The sequence below is a fragment of the Eublepharis macularius genome, chromosome 13 (assembly GCF_028583425.1).
Source record: "Eublepharis macularius isolate TG4126 chromosome 13, MPM_Emac_v1.0, whole genome shotgun sequence".
Lineage (NCBI taxonomy): Eukaryota > Metazoa > Chordata > Lepidosauria > Squamata > Eublepharidae > Eublepharis > Eublepharis macularius.
The window spans coordinates 45,973,764-45,995,552 of record NC_072802.1 but is presented as its reverse complement, the minus strand read 5'-3'; the positions used below and the strand labels follow the sequence as shown (position 1 = coordinate 45,995,552).

Sequence of the window (21,789 nt, the reverse complement as noted above, 5' to 3'; positions counted from 1 at the left end):
TATTTTTTGTCCATCCAGTCCTGACTTTCTAAAATATTCAGTGGGTTGGGGGCGGGGGAGTCAGTTATCACCACTGCTGGTTCAAAGTAAAGGACATGTTGTTCTCTTCCTCATCAGGTCCTTCAAATAATATCAAAGCATTTTTGTACTGTTGTCTTCCTGGCATACCATTATTTCATTCTCACCCAGAACAGCACTAACTTTTCACAAAAGTGGTTAAAATCCATAGAATTTATTAAAATATACATATCAATGAAGACATCTTATATCCAGAATTTTCCTTAGTACTGCCCACGTTTAACACAAGAGCTCAACAAGTTCAAAGACAGGGCTGCATGACTATACCAAACATACAGCAGATGCCCTCCAAGGAGAGAACGGTCACTATGCTGACGTCTCCTCTTGTTAGCATCCCCCCATCAGCGCTCCCACCCCGGACCCCGAAATCAGGGATCAAAAGGCATCAAAGAGTTATAATGCATGTGACTATTACACTCTTGGAAGGGCATGTTGGGCCTCCTACTGATCGATTTTCTGGGCCTGGACCATGTCCTTCAACCATGGAAAACAACATTTGCTTTTCTTCTACCCTGGGAATTACCTAGTTCATTCACTACTGATCAGGGTGATAAAAGCAAGACATACAGTAGTTGAAGGCAGGCCTGGCGCATCCATGAAAGAGGTGCCGGCAGCCACCTCGAGTGCTGAACTCTGAAGGAGGTGCTGTGCCGGCCCCCAATGACCTCCCTGACCCAGAAGCGGGCTGCGTCCCCGCTCGCCTCTCCGCCCCTTCGCTGTTGCTGTGTGCCTCGGCTTGGCTCTCGGCGAGCTGGGAGCCCAGGTGGCATGGCAGCAAGTGGGGAAGCAGGCCGCCTCCCTGCCCCTTCGCCGCTGCCGCCTGCCTCAGGTGAGGGGGGACGCTCCTGCATGATGATGTCACAAGTGACGTCATCGCACAGGGCTGGAGCAGCGCAAGTGGGTATCTCACCTCAGACACCAGAAACCCTGGCACCGGCCCTGGTTGAAGGACAGAATCCTCTGGGAAGATTGATTGTGTCTTGGAGCTGTTGAACACGGAGCCCTTGACTTGGTTGTGAATGGTGCTGAGGCCCTGCTGTAGGATATTAAATGTTTTTGCACAGAGTGGGAACAGTGATCGCCTTGCTACCAAGTTCAGCATTTAAATTGGGGGAAGGTTGCCCCCAAAGTCCAATATGACCACATTTGATTTCAGAAGAGGAAATTTCTCAAAAATGAAGGGATTGATTTTAATAAATTACTCAGAAGGAAACTGAAACAGGGTAAAGATGGTCAAATTCCTTGTGGATAACTGGAAATTATTTCAATGTACAATAATGGAAGAGCATAGAGAATGTATACTGCAGGTTAGGAGAGGTACTATCAAATCTAAGGGGAACTCTTAGATTTGGTTAGAAAGCAGTCAATGAAAACATAAAAATTACTGGAGAGAAAGGATTTAAATATATGCAGGAGATAACTGGAAAGAAGACTCTCCAGTACTTGGCATGCCATAGTAAAGTTAAAAGAAAGCTTTTACAGCAGATCATTAACCTTCCATCTCTCTATGTAATATTCACTTCTCGGGGAGGCACAGAAATAGATTAGTGCTTATTTTTTGGCTACAGAAGCTGGGTGAAATCAGACTATAGCATACGATCAGACCAAAGGCCCATCTAGTCTGGAACTCGTCTCCACCAATGATGCCCAATATTTTTTCTATAGCAGTCAATAACTTTAAGGAAGATCCCACTTGCCTATTAAATCCTCGGCTGCACAACCCAAAATATTTTTTCCAAACCCATTTTGCATTTAGCCTTAATATCAAACTAAACCCGATAAAGAATGTCTGCGATTTGGATCTCTTCTGCTTTTTGCCTAGGATAAACAGGTCAGTCATGATACAGAAGAATAAATAGATGCACATTTGACATACTGGAAAAACATTTTTAAAAACCTAAAGGAGAACATTTCGGTCTTCCATGATTTTTTGCTGACCTAAGGGTCAGCATTCTTTAAGAAGGTAATTTAAAATAGAAAACTTCTGAATTAGAATTCATCAATAGATTTGATAGTATTGTTGAGAGGCTCAATAGGTCTGACAATTTTCTGACTCTTACAGGTGTTAAAATTGCTTAACATAATTTGCATTCAGATCAATTACAGCTGTTGTGAATAATCACTATGCGTACCAATATACAAAGAAATATTAAAACTAGGTCTTTGTTCTTATTTCTCTCAGTGGATAATATCCTACCAACTAAGAACTCACTTCACTTCATTAGCATAGCTGGCTCAAAGTTTATGCTATAAATGTGCAGTTTTTAAGATATCACAAGCTTCCTCTTTTGTTTTGGGAAAGGTTATCTAACCCTTGCCTCTCCTGTCTTTTCTCTGATTAAATGATACTACCTCCCACAGTTATATTTAGCATTGTGTGTGAGTGGAATGTAATGGTGGTATAGACAGCCACCTGCCTTTTTCCTCTCATAGATTGGGAGAGGGGGAAGATACGGGAGTATATGGTTAAACAATTCCTCCAGTTACCCGGGGCTACTAAATTACATTTTTTAGAAGGAAATGCAATCCTAAATTTGGTGCATCAAATCCTCAACCGATAGCTTCCCAACCTCAATCAAGAACTTCCAACCAGTCTGAACACTGAATACATTTTTGAAATCTGAAGCTTAGATTTCAGATGTAGGATTACACGTTTTAAAACTTGAGCTTTCCATAACTGGTTTTCAGAAATTTTGTTTCAAATTCATTCAGAATACTGAATTGCTTAAAAAAATCATGCTGCTAATAATTCCTGTACCTTTTCTTTGTGCAGAGAACACTGATATTAGAGTGTCAAAAGTGGTGATTTTGGGCTGCCACCTGTGATTATTCCCTCTCTTACGCACATAGATAGTTAAAATCTAGTCCAAATATTGAAATTACATACATACAGATTTTCTGTTAAAACTCCTACCGATTTCTGAAATCTGTATTTTGAGTCTATGTATTTTGAAGTGAGCATTTCCATATGTTAATCTGAAATACGGATTTTGAGGCCTTTTCATACAGTCTTAATGTTTCAGAAATGGAAAAAGGATTCTACCCTCAACACCCATACAAACCACGTTCAGGAGATACCTGGATGGATTTTCTTATTCCCAATATCTCTTCAGTTTGCTTAGTGGTTACAACATGGTGGATTTGGTATCTTCCAGGTTTGTCCAGGAATTCTCACAAGTCTGAGTTTTGAAATTGCGCTTGTTGAACTCTTCAGAGATTTCCAGAAAGCTTTTCCCCCTGGTCTCAGGGAGGAAGAAACTGACATACAGAGCAGCGCAGACACAAACTGTGAAGAAGGGAACGTAGCAGAAGTGGCCCAGCCCTTCCTGGAGCGGGGTGGGGGTGGGGGTGGGGAAGGGAGAGACAGAAAATGAAAAGGCGATAGAAAATGTTATCATCACTTCTTAGAAGAAAGACATCTGAGTAGGACGCAGGAGACAAATGGGTGTGAAACAGATATGGTTTTGACATTCTTGGCCATTTTCACATACAATAGTTAAGTCTAAATAGGTCTACAAGGTAAACATGTAAGCGACATTGAACAGAAGGCATGTTTGGTTTAAACTGTCTCTCTTCCACTCCCTGTACTCACAACATTTAGGCCTGGAATAATATAATGTATATAATATACCTACCACAATGAAAGGAAATGCCAATCCCACCATAAATAGGTTGGTCCAGAGCAGAGAGCCACAGATCATGTAGCCAGCTGGGCGGGTCACCTGATCAAAAATCTCAGCAGGTATGATTCCTGTCACACCAGCTAGATAAAGTGAGCAAATTATTTATTGTTCTCTGTTATTGTTCTGTTTTGTAGCACAAAAACAACAACCAAAACCACTACCACAACAAAAAGTACTACAACTAACCAAAAATCTCTGTCCCACTTCCAACCATCCCTCCCACATTATTTATTTTATTTATTTTCAATTTATATTCCGCCCTCCCCACATTTCCAGCAGGCTCAGGGCAGATTACAGAAACATATAGTTATGGGTAGCCTTACATGTATTTTGCCCAAGACCATGGTTAAAAGCCTCAAGGCTGTTTCCAATCAGGCCCATTATCCCAAGCCCTTCCCCTAACTAGCACACAATTTTATTTCACTAATGTGCTGCTATCTTTGGTGGGGCTTTTGGCTGCTGGGAGAGTCTAGTGTCTTGAGGCTAAACCACAACCTTTCCTTTACAGTGGTAGTAAGGAATGGGCTGAATTAGAGGGGAGGAGCCAGGCTATATGATCTATGCCCCTAGCTTTCCACACTGTCCCCCAGAGCCTAGAGGTATTGCCAGTAACAATAGCTGGGTCCCTTCACTGCAAGGCTTCATACAGCCCCTTGGGAGGGGGATCCTCCAGAGAAGAGAGGTGTCTGAACAAGAATCTCCATTTGAGAGTGGTTAGTCTTCATGGATGCCAGTAATTCTTATCTAAATGCCAACACTACAGTAAGTAAGGCTGTGCCTGTTTCAGTTTGACGTATTTTCTATGAGAGAAGCAGTCCTGCTCTGACTAACCTGGTCCAATTCCAAAGCTCAAGATATAGGCAAAGATGCAAGCCATGCTGAGGTATGGCATCCAGCTAAACCGATCCTGCAAGCCCAAGAAGACAGTAGAAAAACAGTTAACGAGAAGTCTGATTCATGTACGTGCCCCCTGCTGCTGCAATTCACCCCACTTCTACTGCCAGGATACCTGCAGGGATAAAGACACCATGAAGATCACAGCCCACACAGCCATAAGACTGTATCCCCCGATCACCAGCATTCTTCTCCCAGCACGTTCTATGATAAGGTTCTGGAATAAAACATTACAGGAGACTCACTGGAGACAGGTTGTTGGACAAATTAGGAGAGGTGCAACTCTCATTTGATCTCAGGTTTAGTCAAACTAATTCTGGTTAATTTCCTCAACCATAAAAATAGCCCCTAGCCAGGTCACCTTATTCCTCCATCTTTCATAGCGCACCTGCTTTCTACTTGTGAAATGGACTGGATGGCTTGGTGGGGGGTACCTCTCTATCGGTATTATTCTTTTCAGTTTGTGGAGAAGCATAAGGCATGCAAACAGGGAGAAGTGTGCCTATGTCCACTGATGTGTAGAATGGAGAATAAGCACTGGTACACTTTGAACACGAGTGCCTTCTGCCTCTCCACTCTTCCTCCTTTCTGATTAAATTGACACAACAATTGGCTGGAGAATCCCAGAACAACATTTGGAAGGTAAAATGGCTGCCTTTCAGCCCTTCTTCCCTCTTAGTGGTCCCCTGTGAGGGAGATAAAATAGAAAGGGCTGAATGCTCACGTTAGCTTCTGGCCCACACTCAGAACTTTGGTTTGAGTCACCAGAAGACAAGCTCCCTTCGCTGCAGGAGATGACCTGCTGAATCCAGGGACTACCTAGCAGCCACACTCACCCCACACCACCACATTTTGAACTAAAGCAGAATTGTTCAGACCTCTGTCTTAAAGAACCACTCAAATATAGAATATCTATTGCTTGGATCCTCCCAAGGATGTTCATGTATGTCCTCTGCCAGAGAACACACAAGAAGTCCTGGCACCAAGAAGGAGCAAGGTCAAAACAGTGCTATGCAAACCAGACTCAGCATAAGGGCTGAGCTGGCATACTGCCTCCGTCACTGCGGTCCCTGAGAGGGAAAGGAAAGGCACACAAGTACTGTGCTAGGGGTGGAGGCAAAGAAGCTCCATTTCCCCTGGGAATAGATTGTATCCCCCGCTTTGAAGCCTGCTGCACCAAAGGAACTAAGGCAATCATTGACGGCACACAATGCAGCTCGGGCGCTTGTTCCAAGGGCCAATGAGATTCTCACACAAGTCATGGCTGTAATCAGTTCACAGCTTCCTGTGCCAATAATGTAGTACTGGATTTTGTCGTAAGGAATCCCTGCCTCCTGGAAAACATAGGAAGCATAGAAGTACATCTGGGGAGAGAAAGAAAGAAGAAACATGGGTGAGAATTCATAGATCATTTGCATCAGACCTCCCCGATTTGTCATCATGCACTTCTAGGAATTTAGGTGGGGAAAGGAGCAGGGGGCTTGCCCAACATCTGGATCCCCAATGGAGAATGTTGTCAACAGTACTTGGCATTCGTGAGTAGCAATTTGAAGTGTTCAAACTGCTTCATGATCCTTATAACAACCTTCAAGGCAGCATAGTACCATCTCCATGAGAGATGTAAAGATTTGAAGACAAAGAAAAAGGTCTTTTCTCCCTATGGGGGTTTGAGTTTCAAACCAGATATAAACTTATTTGACAGTTTAAGAACACAAAATGTGATGTGTAACTTCATTAAAAATCTACTGTTTGGTACACTGATTAAGCTGTGAAAGGTAAATACTGTTGTTTTATTCAAACAGTAACCCCCAGCATCAGAGACAGAGCAGCAAGCTAAAGCTGTAATCCTATGTGTACTTACCTGGAAGTAAACACAACTGAATAAAGCGGGACTTACTTTTGCATAAAATTGCATAGAATTGCACTACAGAATAGCTACAGAGCTATCTACCCACCTGAAAGCAGAGTTATACCTTTTAAAGTTAATTTAAGTCAATGGGCTTAGAAGGATATCACTCAGTTTAGGAATGTACTGTGGATCTCTTAACTCCCATGCTATACCAGTGTGGCTGGTACTAAACTGAATAGCTTGGGAAGGCACACAGGAAACAGTACTTCAGACAATAACCAGCAACCAGGATGACGGAACTGGAGTTAACATGAATGGTCATTTCCACACATTTTTGTACCTGGTTCAATTCTGTGAGATCGTTTTGCACTGCTCCGTGGTAGTGCAAAACTGACTCCAGACTCGTTTGGAAAAGGATCACAGCAACTCCATCAGCCCTGACCCAGCATGAACTCATAATGCCAACATGCCCTTAACGGTTTCTTTGTGATTCTGGTCCTTGTCAATTGTACCAGCTAAAAACAGGAGATGGGATCTAAGCTGAAAGCGCAGCCAGACTCCTCCACAACACTTGCCGAGTCATTGCCACAGAGCTGCATGGCACTGCTGAGCACAACGATGGTTATCAGCTGCCACCTCACAGCTGGGTTCCAAAACAGCTCCCAAGGCCCTGTGGCCTTCTTTCCTTGGACGGCTGCCTGTTCGGCCAGCATCTCCTTCATCTCACTGCTCAAGTCATGGCTGCCTCGCAGTTTCTGCAACGCTGTAAGAGCCAAAAAAAAAAAAAAAAAGGTAGCATCAGGGCTAGCTCTGCTCTTGACACCAGCCATGTTCTTCCACTCAAACAATCAATCACAGAATGACCAACTTCCAGTTTGGTGTCCACAATCTATTAGAAAACAAATTGCCAACAGATTCCAAAGCACAAATTCTTCTTCAAGGGAAAACACCAGTGACAATGAACAGGGCCAATAAGGACTACAGCTGAGCGCTAATATCAGAGAGGCCAGCAAAGGCAACTTTTCTCTGCCATGTGCTTTTATGGTCACCCAGAACAGAACCCAAGAGGAGGCTCCGTCTTTATGAACCTGCTGTCTCCCAAGGCCACTGCAAATCATCTCCAGTTGACATGTGTAGCCACGTTTCAAGATGACTGCTTCTTGTAGCAGACAAGGCTCCACTTAGAGCTAAGAGCCAGAGGCTACCGCTTCAGACTGCAACCCCAAACCTTTACAGTAAAGCACCCATAACTTTGTTGTGTTGCGACAGTGCACCCCTATCCCCAGAACGCTTACACAGAAGCACATACTCACCACAAATGCATGACTCCTTATCTCCTTGGTCAATCAGTAAGTACCGAGGGCTTTCTGGGGCCCAGGGCAGAAGCAACAGCTGGATCAGACAGGGCACCACATTGCTGGCTAGAAGAAGAGGCCATTTCTCCTCCGCTCCTAGTATCTCTCTGCATTAAAATGCAGAACTAGATGAGCCAAAAGCATTACAACCCAGAGCAACTTTCTCAGGCTGTCGTTTGCAAAGTGACATTTCCCTTTTCATGCAAAGTGACATCTCCCGTTTCAGCTGAGCCAGGACAAGGATGGTTCCCAGCAGGAAAGATATCTAGACAGCATCTAAGGAGCTTTCAAGTCTCCATGGCAAAAAATTCTAATGCTACATTTTGAAGCTAAGGAATGGCTGCCAATCGCCTGCGTGTAGCTCTTGAAGCAGGACTTTACCATGAAGGATGCCCAGGAAATGTTCTGAAGGCACATGCTGGAACAGCCTTGCTGAATATAAGCAGGTCTGGGTCTGGTCAGGACCTTGACAGGAGACCGCCTGGGACTGTCCCCCCTTCCAGGGTGCACTGCCTTGAGTGACAGAAGAAAGGCGGGGTATAACTTGCAACTAACTAAAATGCTCTGGGCTGGCTTCAGCCTTGAAGAACCTTGAGCAGGGCTGGAAGCCACAACACATCCATCTGCGCCCCCCCCCCCCCCCCGCACTTCCCAGGCATCTCACCTCAGGCCAACAACCTGCCCCAACACCAGCCCCAGGGCTGTAAAAGATGCTGACGTCAGGGTTACTGCTCCACGGAACTCCTTGGGTGCGCTTTCCCCTAAGTACATGGGCTGAATGTTCATGCTCACCCCTGGGCAGAAGAGAGACAAACATGTTAGGCTGATATTCTCCCCCTCAGAGCCAAACTACGATGATGAGCTCAACATGCACCAGGTTACAGGTGTGCGACTGGACTCACAAGACAAATGTACATTGGAGGAATTCACCTTAAAAAGCATTCATGCCATTGGAAAGCCTTGTGTAACCTTTTCCGCTGGTGACAGCGGGGTGGGAGGGAAACCAGAAGCTCCTTCTCCTCCCTGGCAGTGCTCCCTCATGGCACTGAACAAACAAGCACTATTTAAGGTGAGTTCCTTTGACTGATCTCCATCTGAGGGTCTGGTCATGCAGCCACAATGACCTGGCACATATTGGACATTTGTAGTTACGCCCTCAGTCTCTGTCTTTCCTTTTTCTGTCTCTCTCACACACACCCTGTTATATACAGTTCATACCAGTTGTGAAAGGTTAGCTGTGCTGCATTTTTTGGAATGTTGTCAAACCAACGCTCATTTCCCTAACATTCTAATCTTTGCCCATAATTTGACATCTTTTTCTGTGTGTGCATGGTTTTATGCTTCTCTTCTGTGTTCCCAACATAACTGGTTTCATGGGGTTTCTCTGTGTATTCAGAAATACAGACAGGCACATTGGACTCTTGCAGATAATGTTGCTCATTTTCCTGCAAAATCTTCAGGTTACATTATCAAACAACAGCCTGACTCTCCAGGCATGTCCTTCTCCCATTCTTGTCTCCTATAAACAGACCTCAGAATCCTCAAAGGTTTTCCACAGACCCATAGAAGAAATCTGCTCCTGCCCTCTCTCCCTAAAGCCATTTTCCCCCTGGTACGAGAACTTGCAGGACACTCACTTTACTAATAGGGAAAGGAATGTCAATTACTTCCACGTCATAATCTCTGGTGCCCAGGTGACATCTGCTATATGCAGTACAACATATGTCCTCTTTTACAAAGTGATGGGCTTTTTCTACCTGCTGCTAGGACCTAACTATAATTTATGACCCCCTCATGTCCCGTGTGTGTCTGCCCTGTTCCTGTCCACTAGATGTACTCAGAGAGTTGTGTGCTGAGAAACTAAATCCCAGGTGCTCATGGGCTCAATTTGGATTGGGACTAAAGCATCGAGGAAGACAGAAGCTTGGGTATTCCCCTTGCACCATTTTCCCAACCTGAAAATGCGAAGCTTCACTGAGGAATCTAAAATGTATTGCTGGGCTACATATAAGTGTCCCCAACAGCGCGAACAGCGATTCCCTGGGGCTGTTTCAGGTCAGGAAAATGGTGTGGGAGGAGGGCAGAGGGAGCCACATTAACATACCCAGCCACTCTGAGATTTCCTTGACATTCTGAAGAGGGCCATAGAAGTGGAGCACTTGACCAACGTTTTGGGGGACTAAGTCTTGGCACATCAATAACATCAGAGCCAATCCTTGTTGTTCCACTCCAGGCTGCAGCCAGAACTGGGGACGGGGGCAGGTCATGAGTTTTGATAACCCTCTCTTCATCAGAAACTGCAACAATTGTTTGTTGGGACTAGAGAGGAGAGGCGGCAGGCTGGCTTCATAATGGAATGGACTGGAAATGTTTGCTTAGATGCTGCTCCTATTGCTAGGATGTAGCTCACTGTTCATGTAGTAATTGCTCACTAATTTTTACCTACCAGAATTGATTCCTGCAAAAAATCTGCTCAGCATGATCATTTCGAAGGATTTTGCTATCCGGCTGAATGCTACCAGCAAGGCAGCAAGGATCACAAACATGTTGTTTAGCAACAAAGACTTCTTCCTTCAGAAAGAGAAAGGAGAAAAGACTCAAAGGCTCAGACAGAGGAGAATAGGTGCTTGGGTGCAGCACCTCCAGTTTTCCAAACCTGGATGGGGAAGTTTGGCATCCTCCACTCTACTGACTAAGGCCTGTTTGATATCTTGGGATTTGAGCTCACATTATCAGGTTATTTCTAGAGGGAGGCAGCTGGTCCCGTGAAACTGGCCCCAGTGGCAAAATGCAAATGTTTTCAAATTGGTGAAAGCGAGGCAAAGGATGAAAGTGTGGCTTTGGGAGGGTTCCGTGGTGATTACAGTGAGTGTTGATTTCATTGCAGCTTGGAGAGCTCAGTGCTGGTTCCTTCTCCCTGCCACCTTTGCATCTAAAGTCATTGCTGCTGGCTAGAAGGCTCTCTTTGGCAACTCCCCAGAGTAGGACTCAAATCCACACCCCCTGGCTGCCAATACAGTGGCCTTTCTCCCCAGTCAGTTCTGGTATAGGTCCTATTGTGATTTCCAGTGAAAGCAGAAAAAGGACTGTGAAGACAAGTCAATGGAGAATAGGAGGGGGAGTGCGAGTGTGAAGGTAATGGACAGATGAGAAGAAACGCAAGATGAATTCAAAAGAGCAGAGGAGGCAAAAATGACTCCTAAATTCTTTGGAACTGGGGCTGAGCAGTGTAATAGCCAAGACTGCAGGTGATACTAAATTATTCAGGATAGTGAAAACGAGGTGGATTGTAAAGACTTACAGGAGGATCTCTTTCAATTGGGTGAGTGGGCAACCATATGAAGTTCAGCAGAGATAGCTAAGTATAAGGTGATGCATACTGGAACAAAACAAAATCCTCATTTTAAGTATAGGCAGATGAGGTCTGAACTGGGTGAGATCTTGGGAGGAGGGGGAGTTGTTGTGGAAAGCTCAATGAAAATGTTGGCCCAGTGTGCGGCATCAGTGAAAAAGGAAAACTCCGTGTTAGGAATGATTAGGAAAGGGCTTGAAAACAAAATGGCCAATATTTTAAAGCCCTTGTATAAGGCTACGATGCTACCTCATTTGGAATACTGTGCGCAGTTCTGGTAGCTGTATTTCAAAAATCACAATGGAGAACTGGAAAAAATACAAAGGAGGGCAACCAAGATAATCAGGGGCTTGGAGTACCTTTCCTATCAGGAAAGGCTGAAGAGGCTAGTACTTTTCTGTCTAGAAAGAAGACGGCTAAGGGGAGACATGATAGAGCTTTATACATTATGCAAAGTGGCATGAAGGAGCTTTTCCTCTCCCGTAATACAAGCACTTGGGACACCCAATGAAATTGTTGGGAAATAGATTCAGAACAGAGAAAAGAAAATGCTTCTTTACTCAATGAGCAATTAAATGGTCGAATTCAGTGTCAGAAGTGGTAGTGAGGGCCATGAGCACAGATAACTTTAAAATGGAAGAACGTTTCATGGAAGAAAGGTCTATCAATGGCTACTAGCTCTGAAGGGAGCCTCCATATCCAGAGTCAGCAAACCAACACTGGGAGGCAGCAGCAGGGGAGACCCCTGTCCTCTATGCCCTGTTTGCCCTTCAGGGCAAGTGGTTGACCATTGTGTGAAACAGGATGGTGGTTTAAATGGATCACTGCTTTGATCCAGCAGGCTCTTCTTATATTCAGCAGAAGAAGGGAGGGCGGAGAGAAGGAAGAAGTCAGAGGGCATTTGGGGCAGGCATCAAGTAGCAAAGTAAAGAGCTGAAGCTACAGATGTCACTTCCTGTGCTATTGTCATCAACTGAGGAGCATTTCACTTGGACTTGGCTACTTGAACTACTTACTGAGCCGGTTAAGTGGAGATGTATAATGTGTCCGGTTGCCACACATTGGTGCCTTCCATGCATGGCTAATAGGGGAGTGCTGACTGTGCACAGCTTGGGTTCTGGTGGCTGCTGGTGTTGGGTGTTGGCTTGCTGTTCTGCTCCTGTTTTTTGTGTCTTTGCTTTCCTAAAGTGTATCTTACTTAGGAGTCCAACATTGTTCAAGAGGCATTAGCCTGAGTGTGCAACAGTCCCACAAGATTACCCTGAGTGTCCTGTTGATTTCCAGGTAACAATGTCTAAAGGCGTAGCAGTGCAAATACCTCTGCCTGACTTTAAAACATAAACAAATAGTAATGAGAGAGAGAGAAAGAGAGAGAGAGAAAAACAACAGCCTAAGTGAAACATCAGCTGTATGGATGGCCAAGCTTAGATCGGTTAGTTTAAACTAAACTAGCATTTGAGGGGAAGAGAAGAAATGCAGAAATGGTTTTTTGATTTTGCATGAACTCAACAGCTAATGCCCAAAATAAGTACAGACAGTACAAGTGCACAGACTGTTCTAGGATCAGGACTGGAGGCCAAGAATCTCACTGATTCATACGCAAAAACACAGCAGGTTACTTGGGATGAGACTCAGACCTGAAGTCTCTGACATTTAATACCAAACTTGATTGGGAGTTAAATGCATTAAATGCAACTCCTAAAGATATTTGAGATTTTTTGCTGCAATGCGACTTCATCTTGGCTGAATGCCAGAGCACACACATCACTCCCTCCTCCCAATTCTGTTATCTCAGCTCTTGGCATATTCCCATATTCCATACTGGACTTTCCAACAGTCTGCAACTACAGCGTGAAGTAGAAATCTAAACACAGCTCACCTTCCCAGTTTAATGGCCATGGGGCCTGCAAGAAGGGCTCCAGCAAGTCCCCCCAAAGGAAACACAGAGACAATAAAAGACCACATGAGAGTTATCCTGCTTCTTTCCAAGGGCAGCCCGGTGCGTTCCAGCCATGTTTCATTGATAAATGCCTGGATAGACTGAAGTGTGACAAGACAAGGTGTTTTGATGGAATAAATAGCCTCCTTCAAGTGCTGTTCTCTCACCCATACTGTTGTGGCCATAGCTGCCAGCCCAGTGATTACAGGACTTGCACCAGGGAAATAAATACTCTACCAGAGGCTTCACAAAACCTCCCCTTGTAGGGAGGCAGCCTTATTTAGTCTAGATTCTGATAGCTGCAATTCACTCCCCACAACCCTCAACTGCATCCTTGAAATATGGGTCTCCCATATTCAGAGGCTGAGAGAACAGTCAGAGTCATTTACTTGAGTTTTGTAACTTTTGGAAGGTTGAATTTCCATATGAAGGTTCCTAACAAGGTACTCCATAGTTACTTTAAAATGAGACCCTCTGAGAACACAAATGCTGCAACTGAATGGCGCCCAAAGACCAAATAAGAAAGGCAAGATTTTCCAATAATTTGATGGGCACATTTGGGACAAATCTCAGGGTGGAGTGAAACTCAGACTTTCCAAGGATACAGCACGCTCCTCAGGGTCATGAGGGCAGCATGCCTGCTCTGCATTAACAGCTGAGATAAAAGCAATGCAGAAGATCCTTGGCATGTGGAAGCAGCTCAAGATTACTTACTGATGTCGGGGCATTGATGATGGTGAGGTTGTAGCCATACTGGAAGGTACCTCCAATTCCTGCAGCACACACAGTGAGAATCAGGATCTTGCCCTGAAGCTGAGGAACAATCACAAATACATGCTTAGAAACACAGGAGAATGTAAAGAGAGGGGATGCAAACTGGTCAAAAAAGCAGTCTTATCTGGGGAAATCTGAAAAGTAGCCTCTCCCTGCCCCATGTTTCATACATGCACACACAAAATGCTCTGAACCATGAGAACAGCAAACAAGGACTGTGACAACAGCACCATTTGCTCCCGTCCATCAGTTTCAACGCTACTGAAGACTTTACACAACCCGTTTCAAATATCCCAGCTTGATCTGCTGCCAGTCTGTCCTCTTTTTCCCTTCCAAAGCCCCACATTCCTACCCTGGAGTCCCACTCTTCTTGGTTTGCCTCGCAAGAGGCTGTTGCAGACCACTGCGGTCGCCACACCAGATCAATATCCCAGGATTCTGCCCTCAGATCTAATTGCAGCAGCCCTGAGCAGAAGCTAAGAGAGCCAGCCAGCCTTCCTGCCTGGCAACTCACTTCCATAGTATCCTCGTTACCCACATCAACCTATAATATACAGAATGGTTGGCTCCTGGCTTTGGTGCTTGACCCTTCAGCACTTTGTCTGAACCAAGATTCATTCGGTTTTGCCCAGTGCCTGTTTTCAATGCCAAGTTTCAATTCTGATAATACAGAATGTAAAAAATAAGTGAAGTTGAGCACATTTGCAAAATTTATTTCAATACAAAACCAGCTCCAGAAAGTCAACGGTAGTAATAAGAATAAAAGGAATAAAAAAATAAATGTGAAATGAAATAAAGGAGGTACATGCAGTGTGATGCGCACAGAACAGTGAGCACAAATTGTAGGAGGGTGGAGAGATGATACCTTCCTCTGACGGATGGGGGTGGGGGAGTAAAATTATTGGTATTCAGTTAGCTGTTTGTGTGTCTCACATGCCCAAAGGCAAAATTTAGCAACTTTATTAGTTAGCTCCTGGGAAGAATCTGCAAGAAGGAGAAGCATTGCTTTCTTGTCAGACCAAACACATCTGGGACAGGAAAGAAAGGCTTTGAGCCACAGGCCCTCTTGCTTGGGGGGCCAACTGGCCACAACCAACTGGAATTCACAACCCAAGTGACAGATTTTAGAACAGCTGAAGCAAGGTTGCAGAAAACCCAGATGTTCTCATGTTGTATACTAAGAATTACAACGGCTGAAAGAATATCTGCCATTAACAAGTGACATATCAATCCTTATTTCAAGGAAGAGCTCCTGTGGGAAAAATCTTCCGGGTAGTGCCTGAGCAATAACTACAACAACAGCGTGCTTATATAGAACTCTTCTAGACAGATCAGTGCGCCCCTCAGAGCCGTGCTATTATTATCGCAGCAGTTAGAAGGTCAGGGACTGTCTATTTGAAAACCTGCTTCCGGGAGAAGAGCTCTTTAGTATTAAAGATCCAGTCACGTATAGCTCGATCCACCAGATTTGGGCGAGGGGGGGGGGGCTGTTTAGGCGCCTCTTGCAGCATCCCTGGACGAGGCTCCTCTGCTAAACCATCCGGAGACCACAGCGCCGCCGCCTTTGCCACCCTGCCCAATCAGGAAGCGGATGGCGCAGGGGGCTGGGGAGGGGGCCACGACGGCCAGGTGCGCAAGAGTGACTCACCTGGCGATGGCGGCCGCAGCAGGGCTGAGCCCCGACAGCCATCAAGCGCAGCGCCGGGCACGGCTGATCTCGGCCAGAGACTGCGGCTAGCACAGGGGCCGGTAGGGCGGCCAACGCCTCGAGCTCCTCCTCTTGGGGTACAGCCTGGAAGGCGGGATCCAGCCGGCCTCATTCCGCAACTGCAGCGCCTTGGAGCGCGTGCAGAGCGCCAAAGCCGCCCGTGCGCCCTTTAGCCCGCTTGCCCTGCCCCCTCAAGCTGTCAGCAGCTCGGGGACTTTTGCACGAATCAGCCGGGAGCGCCTAGCGGCTGTTTCAGGCTGACCCGAGGATCTTCGTTGGCAGGCGCCGGAGACTCCCGATCTGCTGCTATTGATTTTTAACGACGTCAGCTGGCCGAGAATATCATGGGGAGAATTGGATCGAAATCCCGATCATCCGTGCTGCTCGTTAGACGCGCTTGAGCTAGTCATGCGCAGTCTAGCCTACCTGGCGGGGTTGTGAGAATTGAATGGAGGAGAGAAGGATATAACCAACTTGACAAAGGGCGGGACAAAAACCGAGGCAGGTGTCAGTGCAGGTGGCTGGAATTCTGTGGAAGAAATCAGAAATCCTGCAAAACCATGTAACCTCTGCTGGCTCCTTTTACAGGAACCCCTCTGCCCTCCAGTTCGCCCCCACGAGCTTCTATTGAAAGAGCGAGAACTTGGAGATAGAACGGGAAAACGACGCGCCAGGAAAAGCACTAGTGCTCCAAAAGCCCCCCTGCTGAGCTGCCCCCCTCCAGCGATTTTTGGCTCCGAGGAGGCTGGAGGGATCCCGAAAAGAAACCACCCCTGGTCTGCTTGCGATGACCTGACAGGGAGGGCCCAGGCTAGTTTGAGCTCCTCAGATCAAGCTGAGCAGGGTTGTCCCTGGTTAGTATTTGGATGGAAATCCGGGATCGCTATGCAAAGGCAGGCAATAGCAAAGTACCTCTGAAAATCTCTTGGCTTGCAAACCCTACCAGGGACTCTATCAGTCAGCTGCGACTTGATGGCACTTTCCACTACCACTTTCTTGAGGCTGTGAGCGTGGCACTCCTCTTCAAGGGGAAAGGTTCTACCCCGCCCCCCACCTCCCCAAAGGCACAATGGGTGCAATCCTGCATATGTTTAGTTCATGCAAAAGTAACAACTGCACAGGGCTCGGAGCATGTGTAGAAATGGTCCTCAGAATGGTTTGAGCTGCAGTAGTCAAATGCAGCCGCCGCCGCTGCCTCCCCAGCTTTCTAAGACTGGAAAACTGTGCTGCCTCTTTCCGCTCTCTTAATTTTGAGAGTAAAAGAAACAGGGAGGCCAGAGCCGGCCTGGGCACAGCACTCCCTTGTCTAGGATAAGCAGCCATTAAGATCTGTATAGGTTGCAAGTCAGAAAAAAAGCTGTTGTGACCAGTATAAAAAAGGGTTTATTAATTTCAAAAGGTAAGTTAAATAAATGTTCAATATAATTTTAAAAATAAAATCAGTAGTATCTGAAAGTGCCTAACTCTGCCTGGACTTCACCTTTCTGTGCTAAGATGAAATACAAAATTGGATTTTTGAGAAAACAGGCAGCATAAACAGCATTTTGGTACCTCTCATTCATCACACATATGAACATCTTAAATTTTAAAATTAAAAAATACAATTTATGTAAAATCAGGAGCTTTACAATTACATTATTATTATTATACTTGGCTTTCATATACCCTGTAGACACCCTTTTGTAAATGTTTTTTTAAACACGGGGTGGTTATTTATTTGAGGACAATGTTCATTATGGGCAGCTAAAAACTTCTGAACTAAAAAGACCTGTTCTCATTCAGGGAGCTCTGACTCTCGAAAGCTCATACTCTGGAAATCTAGTTGGTCTTTAAGGTACTACTAGACCCAAATCTTGCTCTTCTGCTACAGACTAACACAGCTACCCACCTGAAAATAATTCATAATCACTAAAACAAGCACAGGTCCTTGCGTTTATTAACTGAAGTTCAGAAGACATTTCTCTAGGTCTCCAATACTTTATTTTGGAGATGTGGTAACCCCCACCTTGCGAAGAAATAAGGCTGGTCTAAGGAAGTATTAGTAGAGAGGATAATTACAGGAGATGGGACTGAGTTTCCCTCTATCATCCCCCTTGGTCTTCCTTTGGTGAATTGTGATCCACACAAGGATCATGCCCCATCTACAAGCGAGTCTTGACAGTTTTAGTATTGTAGGGTTTTAAGCAGAGGAGGGAAAAAAGAGAAGTACATGATAAAAAAAATTAAAAGTGGACCCCTTGTTTCAAGTTCAAGATAAAGAAGAGGGGCAGGCCTGAAAGAGCTGAAAGTAACCATACCAAATTACTTTCCCCTTGCCTGGTCATGCCACTATTTTTTATCTCTTCATGCCACTTCCTTTATATACATAATTGCAAACATCTGATCCTTCTAAACTTTCATGTATTAAATGCTTCATCACCCTGCTGAAAAAAACCCCACAAGGATTAAGCCTACTACTTTCTTTTTCACATGCCAGTCTATAATAGCTCTACTGGATTTGAGGATTGTATATTTGGAACTCTGACAAGATTCAGAATTAAGAATATAATCAAAGTCAATCTTCTGGAACCACACCAATGCTTTTTAGCTTTTCTAATTCAGTAGATTAATCTTTTTGCATTCCCATCAGAATACTGAAGGAAACCCACATTGCAAAGTCCCTCTCTCACCCGCCCCAATTCCTCCCCAAGTCACTGATCCCAGAAAGAATTGCTTGAATGTAAATTCATGAACGCAAATGTGTAAAACATACCACCCGTTGTAGTGTATTCATCCTGCTTTAGGTCTGTGTTGGCCAAGGAACAGTCCTGCAGGATTACTTGAACTTCTGGGGCGGGAATGTATCTATTTAGTCACCCATTACCTGATGCAAACACCTGACTTGCCAGGTAGGGCACCTGCAAGTGATAATTTATTGACACACAAACAGGCCATGAACAATTGTGAAGGGGGCTCAGGAAATACACTGGCTGGGTTTTAAGGTCTCTTTCTGAGTCTGTATGACTGGATATCACAGAATGTAACTATTGCTGCAGACTTAGGTTTTGTCCACGTAAGGAGCAGGAACCAGCATGTTTGCCAGTTTGGTTCTTATGCCACCTATCTTTAAGGTTTGGGTCTGATAACGATACAGTACAATGAGAACCTCGTAGAATCCGAGCAGCTGCAATCTGAATTTCTTACTAGGAATTTTCTGTCGGTTTTTATCACATACCAGTCTGTGCATTTTGTACACTACCTTCCCGTCTTGTTGGCTATAAACCATTAAACCCACACACTGTGACTGTAAGGCTGTATTTCTGGGTCAGGAGGAAGGTGACATGAGCATGCGTGCATAGTAATTGCTATTTTAAAAAAATGCAGGACATACTTCTTGTCTGCCTCTGGAATTCAAGTGCTGGAACTGAGTGGTTCCAAAGTGGTTTCTGTTGGGGGAATTGCTGTATCCAGAAGGCAATGACCCAGGGCTGGCCTGTCCACTAAGTGGATGTAGGCAACCAGAACCAGAGGGGTGCCAACTGGCCCTGTTGGTGCCCCACCTACCCATAGTGTTGGGGATTGCTGTAGAAAGTAGCAGTCCTGGAAGGGACCCCCAGCCCCAGTAGATGGCCCTGGGGAGCCTGCTTCTTCTTTCCCTCCCTCCGTTGTGTGTTGGGCCTCTTCCTCCTTCCCTCTGCCATGTAGTATTGTGCAGAGGGGGTGCTTGGCGGCCTCCCACTTCCCTGCAGCATGGTGCCGGGTGAGGACAATGCATTGCATCCTCCCCACAACACGAGGCTGGGCAGGGCAGGCAATTTCCTGCCTCCCTGTGGCGGGGGGAGGGTAAGAGGTGCCTTCCCTGTAGTATGGGGGGAGCAGCTTCTCCAACTGGTCTAGGGTGCCCCAAGTCCTTGGGTTGGCCTTGATTTGACCCTGACATTGCAGAATTTCTACACTCAGAGCTAGTGTAATAGGACTTACTTATCTTTTCTTGCCCATTAATGTCCATATTGCAGAGCTTTACCTACCCCACTCTGAGGTGGTGGTGGGGCAGAAGACACACGCAGCGTTTGGCAACAAACCAACCTACCCCTGTGTTTTTCCTAGCACCTCATGCTGGCAGGACTTTTCTGAGAAGTTAGTGTAGATGCTACTACCCCTGAAATCAAGACCCTGCTTTTTGCTTTTTATTGTACTATTTATTTACAATATTTATATTTTCATGTTATTGGTATTTCTATCTAGGAGATACTTTATTTAATGCGTCAACCTCTATGAACCTACACCACCACAATACTTGTGCTCATGCTTCCCTATTCAAAGGTACAAAGCAAGAGTACAAAGAAAAGGTGAAAATACACCGTGCCCTTTCAATACACTCGGTACCTATTCTAACCAATATTTAAATGGGACAGGAGAGCATTACCTGACATTTCTGTAGTTTAAAGTTTAGCATTACCTTAGTTCTCTAGCTTGAGACTTCTCCCATTGACCCTTGCCATGCGGGCAAGATGGATTCCCTAAGTAAAAATGTAGTCCTTCGTGGTTTGAGCCTATCCACAGAGCTGCTCCAGATGGAAGAGGAATAGGTCTTATTTTCTGTGTCCAGAGAATTTATAATAGCCCCTTGAAAGAGTCCTTCACTCCAAGTCATTCTGATCTTCCTGCCTCCCAGAAGAAGGGAATGCATCTAGCAATTTGGCTGTTTCACTCTCTGTCTCCTGAGGTGCAACATTCTAGCAAGGCACAAGATGGTAAGCGATTGCCCTGCTTTAGCCAGAGCCATTAGCATAAGTAAGCACTAAAGCACTCTGCTCTTGGAGCCTGAGGGCTCACCTCCCCCCACTTTTTTTCCTGCCAGCCTACTCATTTGCATCGGGGTTCCAGTTCACAGAATGCAGTCCCAATAGTTGAAGTATTGGGGTACATTCTAGGGTGGAGGACATTTCTCCACACAAGGTTCTAAGGCAGGAGTCCTCTGGCCACTTCACAGTCACTTCCTTCTAGAAGCATCTCAGAGAGTATGTGAAACAGCATGGCACTAAGCGCACACAGATTCCCTTTCTCGAGGTAACCACTCAGCCTCCACAATCAAGGGTCGGAGGAGAGATGCTTGTGCCTTAGCTGCTGGGTGGATTCCAACTTTTGCAACCTAAGGCTGAAAGAAGTTATGCCAGTTTTCATGTTTGGGTAGCAAAACTACAGCTCCAGGCGTCATTGCCCTCACCACAATGTGGAAAACTCCAGACATTTTTGCTCTTAAACGTGGTGTATTTCCAGGATACAGTTTGAACAGGGCATAAAAGTTTCCTTGTTTAATTTCTAGTTCTATGTAGCCTGAGGCAGAGACTCTGGTCTTTATTCTTCAACTCTCACACAGTTTGTCCCTGCAGAAACACTCAAGACAACATGCAGACATGTTACTAACATTTGATACTAAAGCAACACTTTTTGGCTTATCTATGTGGACAGCCAACACACACACAATTTTAAAAAATGGGATTTTAAAAATAGCATGCTTTTTTGCATCTTCATTTAGCTTGGAAAACGGTTCCCTACCTTGATTCAATTGATCTGGCCACATGGATTCGTGGCACAGTAACGTCACAACGAGACTATTGGATTCTTCATGGGTCAACTTGGAAACTCTGGTTGGTACAGAATACTACAGCTGGGTTACAGTTGGGAGCTAGGTGGAGTATGCATATTGCACCCATTCTGCTTAACTGGCTGCCTATCAGTTACCAGGTTCAATTCAAGGTACTATGACATACAAAGCCCTACACAGTTTTGGCCCCTCATACTTGCAGCAGGGCCATCTCCCTTGCTGTGCTCCACCACAACAGAGCCACTCATCTAAGCAGGGCCTTCTGAAGGTGCTACCCTGCAAATGGAAGACTGATAGCTGCCTATACATGTGCATCCTCAGTTGTGGCTCCCACCTTGGGGAATGGCCTGCCAGGAGTCGGGAAGGCTCCCACATTTGTCATTCTGCAATCTATGTAAAACAGAGTTGTTCAGGAGAACATTTTTATAAAGGTAATAGGGCAACAGTATAATGATTCAGGAAGACTTTTTATAAAGAGAGCACAGCTGTAGTCTATGCCACTATTTATGCTATCATTATCTATTTGCTGTACATATTATCCTACTCTTACTGTATTGTTTTCTGCTTTTG

At 45.2% G+C, this 21,789-nt stretch overlaps 1 protein-coding gene across 1 annotated transcript; it reads right to left on the bottom strand.

The window, feature by feature from the left end:
• Positions 1 to 236: 236 nt before the first annotated feature.
• On the bottom strand, positions 237 to 15,960 carry LOC129341429 (solute carrier family 2, facilitated glucose transporter member 11-like). The gene is made up of 12 exons (XM_054996621.1): positions 15,573 to 15,960; positions 13,865 to 13,963; positions 13,091 to 13,251; positions 10,306 to 10,430; positions 8,524 to 8,653; positions 7,818 to 7,966; positions 7,080 to 7,267; positions 5,909 to 6,019; positions 4,771 to 4,872; positions 4,593 to 4,668; positions 3,714 to 3,841; positions 237 to 3,404 (listed from the first exon to the last, which is right to left on the bottom strand). Exons 1-12 carry the CDS (start codon positions 15,612 to 15,614, stop codon positions 3,204 to 3,206), a joined length of 1,512 nt encoding a protein of 503 aa, XP_054852596.1. The 5' UTR covers positions 15,615 to 15,960; the 3' UTR covers positions 237 to 3,203.
• Positions 15,961 to 21,789: the final 5,829 nt, after the last annotated feature.

Coding starts and splice junctions, on each gene's coding strand:
- LOC129341429 (XM_054996621.1), bottom strand. CDS start 15,614: ATGGCTGTCGGGGCTCAGCCCTGCTGCGGCCGCCATCGCCAG. Junction 7,268..7,817: donor TAAGGAGTCATGCATTTGTG/GTGAGTATGTGC, acceptor TGGCTCTTACAG/CGTTGCAGAAACTGCGAGGC. Junction 6,020..7,079: donor AGCTCTGTGGCAATGACTCG/GCAAGTGTTGTG, acceptor TTCTCTCCCCAG/ATGTACTTCTATGCTTCCTA.